Source organism: Odontesthes bonariensis, chromosome 22 (genome assembly GCF_027942865.1).
Source record: "Odontesthes bonariensis isolate fOdoBon6 chromosome 22, fOdoBon6.hap1, whole genome shotgun sequence".
NCBI lineage: Eukaryota > Metazoa > Chordata > Actinopteri > Atheriniformes > Atherinopsidae > Odontesthes > Odontesthes bonariensis.
The window spans coordinates 21681732-21698531 of NC_134527.1; the positions used below are offsets into that span (position 1 = coordinate 21681732).

General features: G+C 39.2%; 2 protein-coding genes across 3 annotated transcripts in view; one reads left to right on the top strand and one right to left on the bottom strand.

Annotated features, from left to right (window-relative positions):
- LOC142373237 (synaptic vesicle glycoprotein 2C-like) overlaps positions 1-9954 on the top strand; it is a 63562-nt gene extending 53608 nt beyond the window's left edge. For both annotated transcript variants that reach the window (XM_075456403.1, XM_075456404.1), the window contains exons 10-13: positions 1400-1533; positions 2550-2753; positions 2949-3108; positions 3958-9954. In XM_075456403.1, the coding sequence (XP_075312518.1) occupies positions 1400-1533; positions 2550-2753; positions 2949-3108; positions 3958-4141 (682 nt within the window). In that variant the 3' untranslated portion in view covers positions 4142-9954. The remainder of the gene's footprint in view (positions 1-1399; positions 1534-2549; positions 2754-2948; positions 3109-3957) is intronic.
- Positions 9955-11019: 1065 nt separating this feature from the next.
- On the bottom strand, positions 11020-16352 carry LOC142373247 (proteinase-activated receptor 3). The gene is made up of 2 exons (XM_075456419.1): positions 16123-16352; positions 11020-15576 (listed from the first exon to the last, which is right to left on the bottom strand). The coding sequence occupies exons 1-2, from the start codon at positions 16187-16189 to the stop codon at positions 14513-14515; spliced, it is 1131 nt and encodes a 376-aa protein (XP_075312534.1). The 5' UTR covers positions 16190-16352; the 3' UTR covers positions 11020-14512.
- Positions 16353-16800: the final 448 nt, after the last annotated feature.

The window sequence follows — 16800 nt, forward strand, 5'->3', positions numbered from 1 at the left end:
ATACTGGGTGTGCCAAATTTATTTTCAACAGAGTGTTACACCTCCACAAAAATTCAAAAGAATGTATCTCTCGAATACAACATTATCAACACAAAACATATCCACACGTTGTGTGGGTTCTCTTCGGTAATAGTCAACAGTAGTTCATAGCAGGTCTACACATTCACACGTGTGACGTGCTCTCAAATAAATCAATAACAAAGTAATACAAAAAGCACACTTTGTGTTCGCAAAAACATAATACACACACAGACACACACACAGACATTGCGTGCCCGATGAGAGAGTGAACATAGTGAAATATAACACACTCATGCGCGTACTCATGCACTCTCACAGAGCCATAACATATCCACATCACGCATGATCAACAAAGCTATTTAACCATCTGAATACAACTATTGGTCTGAGCAGCAGAGTTAACGACACAACGATATTGCTGCTTACCTGTGCGCACTGCGCCGCTCTCAATTTAAAGGGCAAGACGGCGTGGTGTGGCCTTGAACGCATTTATTATTTCATCACAGTCCAGTTTTTCTGCGAGCTCTTTTTCAAACATGAGCTAAGACATGCTATTCAGTCTCTCTGTGAGCGTTGTAGCTCTGCTGGTGGATTTAATCCTGTTTACAACTGAAAACAGGCGCTCCACAGAGCAACAGGCAGTGATATCAGAAGTAAACAGTTCATGTTGGGAAAAACATCTTTGTCACATGAGTCCAAGACTTCAATAATGGACGGGAACTGATGTCCCCCGTCCACTTTCCATTTGACGGCAATTTTTTGAGGTATGCCAGCTGCCTCTTTGGGTGGCACTGGCACACCCGTGGCTACGCCATTGCTTTAAACCCAACTCTGTAGAATCTACAGAAGACTGTAGAATCTTCCAGAACACTGTTTCTGGTATATTCCATCAACCTTTCTGTCTTTGCTTCTCTCTCCACATTGTCTGAGTGTTGCTGGCATTAAAATGTTCAATATTTGTTCCTATTTACTCAATCTAATTAAGTTAGTCTGTGAAAACACTCAGCATAATTTATTTTAGAGTTATTCTTTCTTCAAGCAAATTTTTTATTATTTTAATTATTTTTTCTAAGATAGGGTAACTTGTAAGGGCAGCCTACAGTTAAAGAATGTATAAGTCCGAATATATACAGCAATAATTAATTTTAAACTCACTGTGTTTGTGGTCTGTGCATTCAATGGAAATAGTGACTTTGCATTTCAGTGACACGATTAGCAAGGCACACACTGTAATCTTTGCAAAGGAAAGCAATTCTGCATCAGCACCTTTGCAGTCAGGAATATGTTACAAATCCTTCTTCACTGGCTTCTTATTTTCATCTTTCTCTCTATAAACCCCCCCTCCGCCTGCTCCCCATCAATCCCCGTCTCCTTCCAGGTTTATCAGCATGAGGTTCAAGTCGGTCACATTCATCGACTCATTTTTCGTCGATTGCTATTTCGAAGATGTCTCCTCAGTAGGATCGTTATTCAAAAACTGTACCATTGTGGACTCTTTCTTTTACAACACGGGTGAGTCTGCACCTGTGAAACGCACTCCCACTCAGGGAAATCCTCTTTACACAGAGTTCCCTGTACTTAACTGAGTTATTTCCTTCTTTCCAGAGAATCCTATTCTATCGATGTGCCTTCACATACGTCTCAGTCAGTCTTTCTGACAGTTGATTTTAGTCATAAAGTCAAAGTGTCTGGCCTATAGAAAAAATAATGGAATTGAGCATTCATGGCTTAGCTTCATGCTGCTAAATTACTGCTTAACCTCTCTTCACCCAGCACAGATTGCCTTTCTAAACTTCCAATGAAGTATTTAACAAGAGAGTAAGCCAGACTTGGCAGCAGAGCAAATGATGATTTAGCTGACAGTGATATAGACATAAATCAGAGAGTCTCTTGTTTTACTTGCAGAATAATTTATTGAACAATCTCTTTTGTTAACTAGCATGGAACAAATGATCTGCTTAATTCAAATCTGAAATTCTACCATTAATGAATCCTAGCTATATTACAAAGGTTCAATCCGGTCATTTCAGGGGTGACAAAAACACAGACTGAAAGGGAAGGAAAAGCAAGAAATGCATGAAATGATCTGAGCGAAGTGGAGCTGAATCAGACCTTGTGGGAGTAGAGGGTGGGAAAACATTTTCCTCCAGCACTCAGGAAAGCACTGAACATGGAAACAGTGAGGGCCTGTCAGGTTTACTGGTAATGCCCCATGGGAAATGAAGTCCCTTTGCTCCCAGCAATGTGTCTCTAGAGTGGAGGATAGAAAAGAAATGAGGAGAGACAGAATGAGAAGGGAGGGAGTGTGTGTTGTGAGAGTTTAGGGCCCACAGACATTTAAACTGTTATAATATTACATGTTCTTTTTTACTATCCTATATTCTAACTTGCTTTCAAAACAATGCAGTGACGTGAAGTACACCGCCTTTCAATGCTAAGGTTTTACATGTCTGGACATCAAGTAATCAACTGTGCACGTTTCATGTTTATCTGTTTGTTAACTGTCATCTTTTCTCACATATTTGCAGATATTGATGACACTAAGTTAACAAATTCAAAGGTGATTAACAGCTCCTTCTACCACAACAAGACAGGCTGTCAGATGACTTTTGATGACGATTACAGTGCCTACTGGGTCTATTTTGTCAATTTCCTGGGAACGTTGGCTGTGCTGCCAGGAAACATCGTCTCTGCTCTGCTCATGGATAAGATAGGGCGTCTCAGCATGTTAGGTATGGCATACTATTCTCTCCGGTGACTGAGGACCTGCTCTGACTTTTTGTGTGGTATATAAATAGCAGCATTTTTTTCTTGGAAAATGTCTCTGTGTCTTGTCATGCTGGCCTTTCCATCTGCAGTGACCTCTAGTGACGTATATGTTATTTTGTGACTGAGACGTCAAAGATGTTCCTTTCGGTGTCTTGCAGGAGGCTCCATGGTGCTATCGGGCATCAGCTGCTTCTTCCTTTGGTTCGGCACCAGCGAGTCGATGATGATCTTCATGCTTTGTCTCTACAATGGCCTCAGTATCTCTGCGTGGAACTCCCTGGATGTGGTCACAGCTGAGCTGTACCCAACAGACAGGAGGTGAGCAATGACCCAATACAGTTGTAGAATTACGTTTTCTGAAGTTTTGCAAAAAGCAACACACATATTCTGCACTGAAGATAACAAGAGCATTTGAATTTTATCTTTCAATAAACCCCTATGACAATCAAGCATTCTTGGCAGACGTCAGAACAACATTTTCAGGGTCACCATTTAAAAAAATGTTGTAACATTTCCAGGAAATGAGTGAAAACTATTTAACATATAACATGAAGGCCTCAGTTTAATATTTCCTCCTTTAAAAACGTATCCAGCTCTATGACTTTTACGTCATATAATTCTATTCTATTCAATTTCCCTTTAAAGTAGAGAAATCTGTAACCTGTAATCTGTAAGTAAATGACTGAATCCCTTTCAAGTTGATTCCTTAAATGTCTTTTGTCCAAAGAGTGTCCCTATAACTGTGTTGAGTTTTGCTAAATACTACAAACCCCTACTGTGGATATGTAATAAAGCAATATTAATACATGTAATATTATTGTAATAAAGCTAAATTCTATGATAACATTCCGCCAGTCTCTCCTCAAAGATTATTTCTGTGATGGAATCAGAGTGACCGAAGGAGCCTGATGAGCCAACATTTTTTTTGTGGCTTCGGGGAGAAACGCTTGACTTGTACGGTGACTTTATTGTAGACAAAACTGATCAAAATGTTGGCGAATTAACAAATGGGCGCTGAATTAATACGTGCCTGTGATGTAGTAAAATTTTCTCTCTGAATTTCTTGTTTTTTACTGTCTGTGGCCACTTCTGGGCTCCGTTATCCAAAAATAACTGATATATACTTTTTGAACATTGTCCTCTTGTTTGTTTGTTTTTTGTCTCCAGGGGCACAGGATTTGGTTTCTGTAATGCCATGTGTAAGCTGGCTGCAGTGCTGGGCAACCTGATCTTTGGCTCACTGGTTGGCATCACCAAGGCTATTCCCATCCTGCTGGCATCTTCTGTGTTGGTTGGCGGCGGGCTGGTGGGGCTCCGACTGCCAGACACACGAGCCAATGTCCTCATGTAAATTCCAGCACAGAACAATGTGTTGTTTACCAGGTTTTTACTCAGTGTACCGAATAATGACTCATTTACGGAAAAGGTTTTGTTTTTAATATCCCTGATATAGATAACGGTTATTGCCTTCGTCATTATTGTATGAATTATTTATTCATCAAAAAAGATGCTGAATATCACAAGTCATTCTTATTCTGATACATCTGAGTAAAATACCTGGTAAAGTTGAATAGTAAAATGCAGTTTTATACAAGTAGAGCTGTAGATATGCAGAGGACGTTCATCTGGATTATCAAAGATTACGGATGCACCAGTTGTCAGGTTATTACCAAATCTAGTGGTGTTTTTGCAGGAATTCATTCAGGTAAAGGATTATTTGAAAAAGAAGAAGAAAAAAAATCAGCGATGATCAAACTCTGTAAATCAACAGCTCGACTTTCACGGGCTGTTTCACACATGCAAAAAACACACAAGCATGTGCCAAAAACAGCAAAAGGCTTAGACTTCCAACAACCTTCCACTCAATGCTGCTCAGATTAACAAAAAGAGTAATATCTTTGGAAATATGCTTTTTATCCACCTGCAGATGTTTAGCTTAGCTTATATTCTGATATACAACAATCTAAACCATTAAAAAAAAACCATCAACAAATAGCTTCTTGCTATGTGAACATATAGCAGCGTAACAATGTTCCTGTCAGAGAGCGCAGTCTCTCCTTCTACCTGCCTCATATTTCCTGCTCCTACGCCATTTGTCTCGAAGTTGGAGATGACTGTAAGTCTCTTTCTGAGCAAGCAAATTTCTGGCTTTTGCTCCACTGAATAACACACCTTTGGTTAGTAAGACTCACACGGGATGGGGATTTGATCTGAGTCCATATAATTCAGTTTTTTTTTTATATACCAAATTAGAGAGATCTATGAGATATTTTATTGGCTCTAATTTTGGTGTCACTTTCAATTTTGGCTTAGTTTGTTTTTGTTAGAGTCTGCTGCTCTTCCACTTACCCAGTGTTTTTGTTTTGTTTCTTTTTTATTAGAAAACCCATTTAACAGGTAAATACTGGAAGGAAGGCATTCAGCCTCTTGGCTGGATCTAAAAAGGCACTCCTCTAAAATTCTAATACCAGCATCTCTAAAGCTCACAAGTTGTATTATGGTTGTTGGCTCTGCTTCAAACAATATTATAATATGCTTTATTTTTTAAGGCAGCTTGTGCTTTATGCACTATAGTAGTTCTTATTGTGAAACAATGAGCTGCAGCACATCCAGCAGTTGCTACTGTAAAACCCACACATTCTGGTGGAATACAATTAAGTCCATTAACTAAAAAAGTACTAAAACTCAGAGTGGATTATTTGTTCTTTTTACTTCACAGCACTTATTTCACAGCTTTAGGTGTTTGTTACTTATGTTGTTACTTAGATTTGGTTCCTATAAAGAAACAAAGTGATTAGTAAGCGATTCATTTATACACTGACAAAACTATTCAGCCCAGTTTATCAGGATAAAATGTGAAATATTTATCCAGTACTTATACTATTTAAGTACTTGTACTTAAGGTACTATATTTAGATAGGATGTCAGGTCTATATGTCCAGTACATTCTTTTTGTTTAGCTTGACAGCAAATGATCCAGGAAAAGAATGACTCACTGATATTTTGATTTAGTATATTATTATAGAGTCTGTTTTGTAGCAAACTACGATTTTTTTCAAAACGTATACATCTCATTTTTAATGCCTAACCTTAACTAAATAGTTTGTAATGTGTAAAAAAGCAACAAAACAGTGAGCAAAAGCACATATACAGCGACTGAATGCAAGAACTCCATCAAAGTTATTTGAAGGCACTCGTGGTCAGGACGGGATGCAAACCCAATTCTCACACTAGGCAGTTAGGTGTGGAGTGCCATCTGCCACCTACTCTGAACCTCTAAATGTGGACTTTTTCTGTCTACTAAATGCAATAACTTTCAAAACATGACTATTTCACTGAATTATGTGAAAGTGTGTAACTCCATAGAGTTATTCTCATGTTCAGTAGCACGAAAAAACAACAAGAATTGTGTCTGTGGACATGAATCAGTGACATGAAACTGCTATTCTATACAGACCAGTTCGGAATAAGATCCACTTCAACTAGTTTCTTGAGTAAAATCCAACTCATGTCACACTTAAATTCCATTCAATAATACTTTATTTATCCCTAAAGTAATATTATATTGTTTCAGTAGAGTAAAGTTAGAGAAGGAAAACATTTTTTTTTTTTTAAATTGAAATAGGATAAAAATCAGTTGACAATCTTTTGGGAAGATTAAGTGTACCAGAGCAGATGTGTGGTTAAAATCTTAAGAGATCACCACAAATGGATGGGCTTGGGTTATTTTTATTTCTTTAATTAGCTCTGCAACAACTTAGCTGATGATGTCCCACACGATGTGAGAAAGTAATGCAGGCAAAGTCTTGGCTGTCAACATGGACATAAACTCATAGTCAACAGTTCGACATCTGGGTTGCAGAGACGCTCCTTCTCAGTAAGATGTCCAGGACGACACCATCTGCCGTTAACACACACTGCAGTCCCCCTTCCTTTACTCCTTTACTATTACCCCTCTGTCTGCAGTCTCTGTCTGAGAGCTCGGCGCAGACGTGTTGGACTCGTTCATGAAGCCATGTCTCTCCGTGAAACAAATAATATTGCCTTACCATTATTCCCTCAAATAAGTAACATTGTTTTCTCAGCAGGAACTTCACTGTATTGGAGTGCTTTTACAGTGCTGTATTAGTACTTAAGTAAATTATTGAAACTCAACCTACCTCTGTACCTGGATTTATGCAAGGATCAAACAAAAAAGATTTGTTATAAATCGTTGAGCTTTTGAGGGTTTGGTAAATTAAGAGGCTGACTTCTTCATTTTGATTCCAGTCTTTATGCCACGCTAAGCTAGCCGGTAGATAGTTTAAGAGATCTATTATTTTAGGTTATTTATTGCTCCACCAGAGTGCTTTTTCTGTTTCGTGGTCCCAATCTGAAGGTTTTTTTTATACATCTAATTCTACATCTTTGATCAGTATTTCACTAAAGGTTGATGATCTTTAAGCCTTTTGCTGCAATTTGCAAGAATGACAAGGCCATAAAAAATATCAATGACAAAACGGTAGTTTAGTCAAAACTGGCAACTTCAGCAGCTAACATTTCTAAAGTGAAAAGAAGTTTACATTTTCTGCTTTTTACAGTCAAAACTTCTGGAATTTGAATCCTTTTGTCTGAATGCTTCCTCTCTCGTGTCTGTGTTTGTCTTGTGGATCTGAGCTCATCATGAAGGGCTTTGCGCTCTGTTGCAATCTGATCGGTGAAGAAGAACTTATACCACAGGAAACCTCTGCTGGTATCTCAATATACTGCCCTCTTTTGGGTATTGTTTGTCTCATTGTCTTGGTTTCCTCATAGTGTATCTTGTGTCCTCTGTTTATCTCCTCCTGCCTTGCTGCTGCTCCCTGCAAAATTCAAAGGCCTTTCTCAAATGTCGTGCCTCTTTCTCCATCGAGCTCATCTCTTCTTCCAAACCTTTGCTGGAAGCTTTGCTGCTCCGTCCTGCCTTTTTTTTTGTTCTCCCCCTTTTGGTCTCTTCTGGCTGTGTGTATATATTTGTGTGTGTTTGTACGAGTGTGTCTAGACACCAAATTTGCCAAGTTTTTTTTGCTATACCAAGGAACTCAAATGTAGGAAGAATTCATGTGAGAAACTGAAATTAAAAGCCATGCGTAAAAGGGTCACCTCATCCAAATTCCAAAAAACAATGAAGTTTAGTTTGACACTGCACTTTATGCAAGCACATCAACCAGCTCTATATAGCTCACCTACATCTATCGCTTGTCTCCATGATCTGCATTTACTTAACTTGACGTTAATTAGTTTAGATACAGGTGGGAATATGTGTCGGCATCCTGGTGGGTAGACTGTTGCATTTTGTGGGAACGAATAAAAAGGTTAATTTAATTGCCCCTGTCAATAATATAACCACAGCATTACAACCAGCACCGCCAACATCAGGCATTTGCCAAAAGAGCATCATCGCTATGCGAAAACTGTATTCCACAACAGGCAGTTGGGCAAAGACTATGAGCAGTCCTCTGGGCCTTAACAACTTGGTTTTCTTCCGAGTCAGGCCATATTTCAGTTAAAAACCTGGTGTCTTTTTCTCCACAAATGCTGTCGTGGCTCCTTTTTCATTTCTCTGGCTTTCGTTATAGCCCACTGTAACTTCCAGTAATTGTTCCAAACGTCAAGACTGGAGCAACCAAAGTTCAGTTGTCGGTCTGGGCCATAGTCTGGGGGACATTTCACACCTGTAGTTGTAGTCCAGATCAAACTGAAATGTTCAGAAGTCTAGATTAAACAAGTCAGCTGTAAAAGAGTCCCTAAATTTGCCAATCAGTATTTATGAAAATTGTCCAGTTGGCATTTGTGGTTGCTGTCCTGCGTGATGCTAATGTTCTTAAAAAAGTGATGCCAACAGCTCGTGAGTGAGTACAACACTTAGACTGACAACCCGATGATTCCAGAGCAATACATCCAATAGGCGATTTGACATTTGACTAAAAATACAAATGTGAAACCAATGGGGACACCAAATGAGAAGTCAGAGGCTCTCCAAACTAAGAGGGGTTTCTCCTCTGTGGAACCTGATAGTTAAGTCTGGACAAAAGCAGTGGAGGAATGTCTGTCTCTCTCATCCCTACAACAATATTATGAGCACAGCTTAAGCAGTCACTTTGAATAGTTCTTAAATGAATGATTTCCCGAGTGATTTACAGGTTTACTCCAGGTCATTGATTATGTCTGACTAAAAAAAAAATCTCAAACTATCAACACTTGTAAATGCCCCTTGAGCTTATAAAAGGAGATTTTTTTGTGATTTGGGTGAATTGAAACTGCTGCTCCTTGAAACCTCTTCCAAATTGTTGTTGCTTCAGTATCTGAGATTTCATGTAAATCACATTAAGAAATGGTAACATACAAACAAAAGGAAAGCTCTGGACTGCATTTGTTCCATTACACAAAAAAAAACGCAAAGTTCTCTACTGTTTTACTCATTATTTTCCAATAAGCTTTAGTCATACTTTTTTTTATACTTGATGCTGTTTTACATATATTTACAAGTCTTTTTGTTTTTTTTTGTCTTGTGGCTCATGACTCACACGCTGTTTATTTTTGAAGATATTTTCTAAGACTGGAAGATATGAATCCTCTGTCTTGTGGTTGATGCTTTATCTCTGTCCGTCTTCTGTATTGTTACCGCCACCACTTGTGCTGAACAAACATACTGCACATCAGAGACAAAACCCTGCATGTTTGTTACTGAAGTCCCCCTGTTGTGTGTGCTTTTCCCATCTTCGGTGTCTTTGCTGTTCCTCTGTGGGGGTTAACAGACATGTTTTCCCGAGTTAAAGGCGAATGTATCATTCTTCTGTGTGGTCAGATTTGTTGTGGACAGGTGTTCATTATCCAGAGATGAATTCTTGTGAAAGGACATGCTAGTGGTGAGATGACTGTATGTACCAAAAGCTGTTATTCAGCTGGGGTGGTCAAATCTGCGTTTAGGAGTGTTTCCACTAAGATTGATTATTACTCCAAAGTCACTGCAGTGAGAATAAAGTCACCAGGTCTGAAAACCTCTGCTGTCAAACAATATGTGGAAGTGTGTGTAAAAACAATTACCTGTCCTTGATATGATTTATTTTGATAAGAAAAGGTTTAACTGAATGCAGTGTAAAGGTGGATTCCTCATGTTGAATAAAGAGTTTCATTTGAACAGCTGCGGGGCTTCGTTCAAATTATTCAAACGTGGCAGTGCTTCGTTTAGCCAGCAGATGGCCCCATTTATACACATTTGACAGACATGTTTCTGTGTTCTCTGTTTTATGAAAATGTTCAGTTATTCAAAGGCTATCGAGAAGCCCGTGTTTATGAATTCTGTTAACCTTCATTAACACTCGCTGATTAATTATCAGCCTGCTTTGCAAGAAACATTAACTATACTGAGTCTGTTTGGCTTTACCGGTAGATTCAGAGGGGGCACTGTAACTTTCACAGAGCTACTATAAATAAGTCATTTCTATGATAAATGAGTGAGTTTTATATCATTTAGGCATGTTAAAACACTATGACTATAAAAATGAGGGCAGCATTTGTGTCAGCAGTTTGCTATCATTAGCATTACCCATCATGAGCAACAGGTAATACAGGACGAGTGAAGGTGTGTTACACCCTAACTTTACACAGTTGGGCAAGCGCGTAATAATGGTGTTGACATTGGTGGGACATAATTTGCCACTCCTCCACAGCCTAAGGTTGAGGGACACCTCATTTGTGTGGGGTGTCTGGGGGTCCTCCCCCCGAAAATTTTGTATTTCTTAGATGCAATTTCCTGCATTTTAACCAATTCTGGGGTGAATAATGGCAAATCCCATCTGATTCGCAGCCCTCTGATTTTTTTAAATGTAAACCATAATGGCAAGATTGAGAATTGATTTTTTTTTTATGCAAGTCACTCAAGTTTCTGGTGACTTCAACATTATCACAGGCCCGGGCAGACATTGCCACAGTAAGATGTTTTATTATTACATGTGTTTCTGAAATTCTGTCATTCTGCCTGTAAGTTGATGAGTTTGGGTGCTGCAGTTGTAATGCATTTTGTATAAAATATTAACTGATGAAGTTTTGAAAGTGCACACTGCAAAGATAAGTGTGAAAAGTGTGAACAATAAAAGTGGAAATGTACAATTTTTTAAAAATGTAGGCGGATGACCACTTGGCATTACCAACAATCATTTATTAGCTCTGCACAGTTCCCACAAAAATAAAACACCAGTAGTCAAAAGATTAAGGTCCAGCAAACGTTTATTAAAAATAAAGACATAAACTGTCACATAAAAAACACTTTTCCACGGCTCATTTTTTCCTGAAAAACTATTAAGTTTGTAGCTTTGAGCCTATTAACTAGCCAAATCTTGTATGAATGAGCCAAATGCATGGCGCCGCCGGTCATTGACGCAGACAAACTGCTGGCATATTTGTTTTATGTTAATGCTATTCAACCTGTCCTGGTGGATATGGCAGACAGCAGCATGGTTCAACCGTGCCTGCGTCATTGTTGTCCTGAGCCATGTTTTCAATCTCCTCAGAGCACTGAAACTTCGCTCAGCCTCTGTTGACGAGCTGTTTTCCCGCTATCACCGCTTAGCAACCAACCTAGCAACAACAAGCCAGGCATAGCGCTACAGAAGGTGAGCCAATCACATATAGCAAGACTGTCCCCACCAATGACACGCCGTCTTTTTTAGAGAAGGAACTGCGGAAGTGGAAAATACCATTTGTTTCCCGAACGCTGTGCAATTCCCATTCAAAATTGGTATGGACATTTTAAAAGCATCCAAATATTGGTATGGACACGTCCATAGCGTCCATACGCAATTTTACACCCGTGCCCTTGGGTGTATTGAACTAAGCAAGGTGAAAACTTCCAGTAAGTTTGTGGGATCTTGCAAAAATACTACAGCTTGACTTGCTTTGAAATCCGGCCTTGCCCTCTAAATTGCTTTTTTTTTACTTTGATTATTCTCCCGAAGCCGCGCTATTTTCTCGCTTTTCAATATTGAGTTGAAATTTCTCGTTGAGTTGACAGAAATTTCTGTCCCGGAATGTTTTACCAGTGCAGAGTGCAATGCAATGCTGTACTGTCATGTTGCTGTTACAGGCTTGTCCACTTGGAGGTGCCAGTGTACTCGACCAGTGAGGGATGTCAAAGTTATGGCCCTCAGAGGGTAAACGTATTACTCCTGGAAATGGGAAAGGATTTAGTTGGGGAATTCTAGCGGTTGCTCCAACATACAGGAGTCCCATCTTTCAGTGTAATATTAATACAGCTCAGTTTGAACTATGAATTGTGCTTGTTCCACAAAATACATGAAATAAGCCTGATTTCCTAATATCATATTATGTAGTTGAGGCCATTAGCCCTCTGAGGCCTATGATCACATGACGTCATTACGGCTCAGACCCCAGAGGGTTAAATTAATGGAATTGCAGCTACAAGCTTGTCCTCCTATGATAATATTGATGAAAATTGAAGAGATTATACTCATTCACATGTTCTGCAAGTGTTGAGAGAAGAACAGAAATCTTGTTATAATGATAATCGGGCTGTGCAAATGAGTATATTTGGTGCCTCAACCTAAGCAAAAATCTAACCAAAGAAGTGAAAGTAAGAAAAACATTATTTTTACTCATAATGTATATCAATAGAGCAGCTTTATCAAGGTCTTCCTTTCATAAGGCCTTCCTGCGCATACAAATAAGCTGACTGCCCAAAACAGGTCAAGTGTTGCTTGTTCTTTGTTTCGGACAGACATTATGCAAATTTTTCAAGCCCAGACCAAAGTGTCTTCTGTGGGAAAGAAAAAGCTCCCTTTAGTGTGGACAATAGATTTGTAGTTCTGCAGATGTTTTACATGCACAAACACAGAGGGAAAGGGAAACCCCCCCTAAAAAAAAAACAGAATTACATCTTAAACAGGCAAAGTGGATAAAACATCGAAGACTCTTAAATTTACTGCAGTCCTTACATAGTCTGAGTCTTGAATCTGTAACAGTTGCCTTAGCCCAAAGCAGCAGTTTTACAAGAAATACAACAAAATTATTGAAGCTTTAAGCCAAATTTTGTAAAATTACACATATTCAAGCCTCAAACTGTTATATGTTACATTCCTATGTTTCCTTTGCAATTTTTTTTTTTATTCTTACGTTCTCTAGTATGTGAAACTGTCACAAGATTTACAGAGAACAACTGTGATATGTTCAGAAATGCTTATAAGATGGAGTAAGATAGAGGGGAAAGTGGAATTGTACCACACAGAACAAAGAGTAAGAGCCCCATCCGAACTCAGGTTGTACAATTTCTTCTCTTCGCTTTGCTGTTAGTGTCAGTCAGGAGGCCACATACGAACAGGCCAGTATAAAATAGAGCATGGAGGTGAGTTGAAGTTAATGAAAAGCACAATAGTGGAATTTCCTGGCAAGCCTACCCCAGTCCCATTACAATAAATCGTATTCAGCAACTAAGATACAAAATGACAAAAAAAAAGAAAAGAAAAATCAGCCAAAACAACAGAAAATATCGGGGTGTAGTTTTTCTTCACTAGGAAAAAGCTTTTGGGCAATAAATTGTTTGAACCTGATAAAGAATTTGTAACGTTGCTTCTGGGCTGAAAACAAATGTTTTTATTGTTAGCATTGTGGAGGAAGTCCATGTGGTAGAGCTCTCATCTGAATGTGTGAATTACTAAAGAGGAACAGCTTTAAGCCATAACCCAAATAAAAAAAAAAGTGTTACAATGATAATATCTTTGTTGCCAAGTTTGTACCAAAAACAACAGCTAAGCTTATAATGTCAAATTTAAAGTTTAAAGGCATTTTCATGACCAGCCCGTATTTGCTCACCTTATTGTTAGTTTTTAATCAACCGTTTTTTTTTTTGTTTTTGTTTTTTATGTCTGATGCTCCCCACCATCTAGTTTAAAACAGAAGAAGCCTTTCAGATGAGATGTTTAACGTCTTTAAAATCCAAGAGGAAGTCCAGTTGCCCTTATTCAAGCTCTTACTATTACTATGACCTGGATGCATCTTCACCAACAGCTCAATGTGAAACAAAGGAAGAGAGTAATTGTAAGGAGGATGGTAGTTAATTGTCTCCTTTAAGATTTCAAATGAGAAGCTCGTGATTCAGAAATGTGTTGAGCATCTTAACGGCTGCACATTGTGACGTTTTGTGTGGGAGAGAGTGTTAATGTAGCAATATGAAGACAACATATAACATCCGTGTGGATATGAAACACAACATTTGGGTTTCATCGACCTACAGCACAGCATGATATGTGATCAAGGATCGGTTTTTCTAAAGTTTAATCTTCGATCTGCTTCACGTTATTTCTTGTCAAATTCCAGGCTTAGTCAAACAAAGTCTATTTAGTTATTTTAGTACTTTTATTTGTTGTCAAAATGAACAGAATAGAAATTCTCAAAACAAAACAATGAAGCTAAAATCATTTAAATTGTTTAAGAAAACAATTCATCTTTATATTTTTTTTATAAATGTGTAAAATGTACATATGTATTTACATCTCATTTCTATCTAATATACAAACATACAAGAAAATAAGAATGCTACATTGAAAACAACTTCACCCAACATGGCTCACTGCTGATTTTGAAATGAATGTTTTCTTTCTCTTTGGATTCCAGCCAAGAGAACAGCTCCTTCCTCATCACTCACAAATTTAAAACGCAGAGACAGTTTTTGTTAGCCCACGGGTCTCTCTTAGAGAGAAATGCTGAGGGTCTTGCCTTTGAAAGTCATGACGTAAAGCTTGGAGCCCGCAGACTTGGACATCAGGATAAAGAGGAAGGGGTCCAGACAGGCATGGAGGCAGCACAAACACACTGCCAAGTTGAAATAGACATACAAACTTTCTGCTCCATTCACAAACAGTTGCAGATAATGGAGGAAGTGAAGGACTCCAGCAGGGAGGAAACACACCACGAAGATGCCAAACACCAGCGAACTGGCCTTGATGTACATCGCCCAGTCGTAGTGCGATCGGCTGAGCTCTCTGATGATTCGGGCAAAGCACACAACTGTAACCACCAGTGGCATCAAGAGACTAAACACTGTCAGTCCCAGGTTGTAGTAGAGCAGGAAAATGTGAGAGCTGTAATCCAGAGGCAACACGTCATGGCAGGTTGTGCGGTTCAGCTCAGGCAGCCAGTAGCTCTGCTCAACCAGGAGCTCAGGGATGATGGCAGCTCCAAACACCCCCCACACAGCCACGCTGACCCAGGCAGTGAAAGTCCTCTTGGGGAGGCTTTTGTACGTGAACGGGTACACCACGGCCATGTAGCGCTTAACACTGATGCAGGCCAGCGTCAGGGCCGAGCAATAGAGGTTGCCATAGAAACAGGCTGAGACCACCCGACAGGCAGGCTCTCCGAGAACCCAGTGGTTTCCATGGAGATGGTAGTGAGCCTTGAAGAAGAGGGAGATGAGGAGTAGGAGGTCGGAGACAGCCAGGCTGCAGTAGAGGATGGCAGAGGACACCTTTCTAACTTTAGTTACGAGCAAGCACAGAATGGCGATGTTGGCAGGGATGCCGACAGCAACCACCAACATGTAGAAAATGGGGATGACCCGGGTGCTGAGGGGGCCGCGGAGATACTCTATGGTGATGTTGCTTAGTGACTGCAGAGCTGAATGGGAATGAGTTGAAATGGGAGCTTGGGTGCCATTAAGGGTGTACTTTATCCAACTGACTGGGTCCCCTTTAAATGTTCTGGGCTGAGGAACAGCCTTAGAGCAATTCATTTGAGCTTTTATTGTTCTTTTCCCTGAGAGAAAAACAAGAAAATGCAAATTATATAAATAAATAAATAAATGTTAAAGGAATAAGTCTTACATGTCCTGATTCTCAATCATTAAAAACATTCTTTCTCCAGAAATGATTTTGTTATATGAGTAACGGGAGCGAAACTGTTTCCCAAAGACTGAGTTAATTCCTTTAGTTGAATTTAGATTTTTTTTTTTTTTCCAAATACACCAAAGTTGATAACTTAAGAAAACACAGTGTAGAAAATTTTCACTTTTAAGGACCTGAAATGAGGCAATGTGAGCCATATTAACTCAAAAAATGACTTTAACAGTCTATATAATAAGTGATTCTAGTTGGATGTCTGGTATTAAATAGCATCTATGTAAATCTCTGAAAGTAGTCGCTTGCTTTTTTCTGATTTGTTTTACAAACCATCTCAAGAGAGATTCATTTGTTTTGTTCAGACAGCAGTCAGCATGACTCTTCAGCTTTATACTTGACAAAATGACCCAGCGTTTAAAGTACCATAAAACCACAAAACAAAAGATTTGGTGCTGCGTCTTACCTTTTTTCTGAAGTGTGCCGCTTATAAAGAAAACAAAAAGCAGGAGACAGATAAAAAGTTTCCTCATTTTCCTTCTCTCGTGTTGAACAAGCCTCTGCTCTCAGGCGACTCTCTCTCTCTCTGGGGCTGTTTTCATCGCTGTTTAGTTTCACCTCTGTGTTTGGTGTCACATCCGTGGGTGTACACCAGACGTGAACGCCACCTCGAGTGTACAGAGTTGGAGGGGAAAAGTGGGGCGTCGGGATATGACTCGACAGATGTGTTTGGCCTTTGGTGTCTGTTTTTAACTCACCATATGGATACACCCCACTCATGATCTTTATCACTCTGTTGCCCTCTGCTCTGTTCAAAGATTGAGTGGTGAATCACACCTTTTCATGTTTATACAGTTTTTTTTTTTGCTTTATTTTTGTTGTTTATATACTTCAAAATTTTCTACCCACATTTTTCTCCCAATATTTTACAACATCTATTCTTTATCCACTCATTATGAACTACTTGACATTCGTCTCGTCAACCCGACAGGAATGTACAATCAAACAGAAATGTACAAATTTGCTTTTGTACAATTTTCTGCCTGAAGTGTGATCTGAAGCTGCCATCCCCCCGTCGGCGGAATATGATCATAATGCCATGTACAAAAAAAGACCCAAAAAAGGAAATGCCTGTCTGAAGATG

What these genes read in the sequence shown, in the direction of transcription:
- LOC142373247 (XM_075456419.1), bottom strand. Translation starts at nt 16,189, where the DNA reads ATGAGGAAACTTTTTATCTGTCTCCTGCTTTTTGTTTTCTTTATAAGC. An exon ending in CGGCACACTTCAGAAAAAAG is followed by an intron (nt 15,577 to 16,122) that starts GTAAGACGCAGC and finishes TTTTTCTCTCAG; the next exon opens with GGAAAAGAACAATAAAAGCT.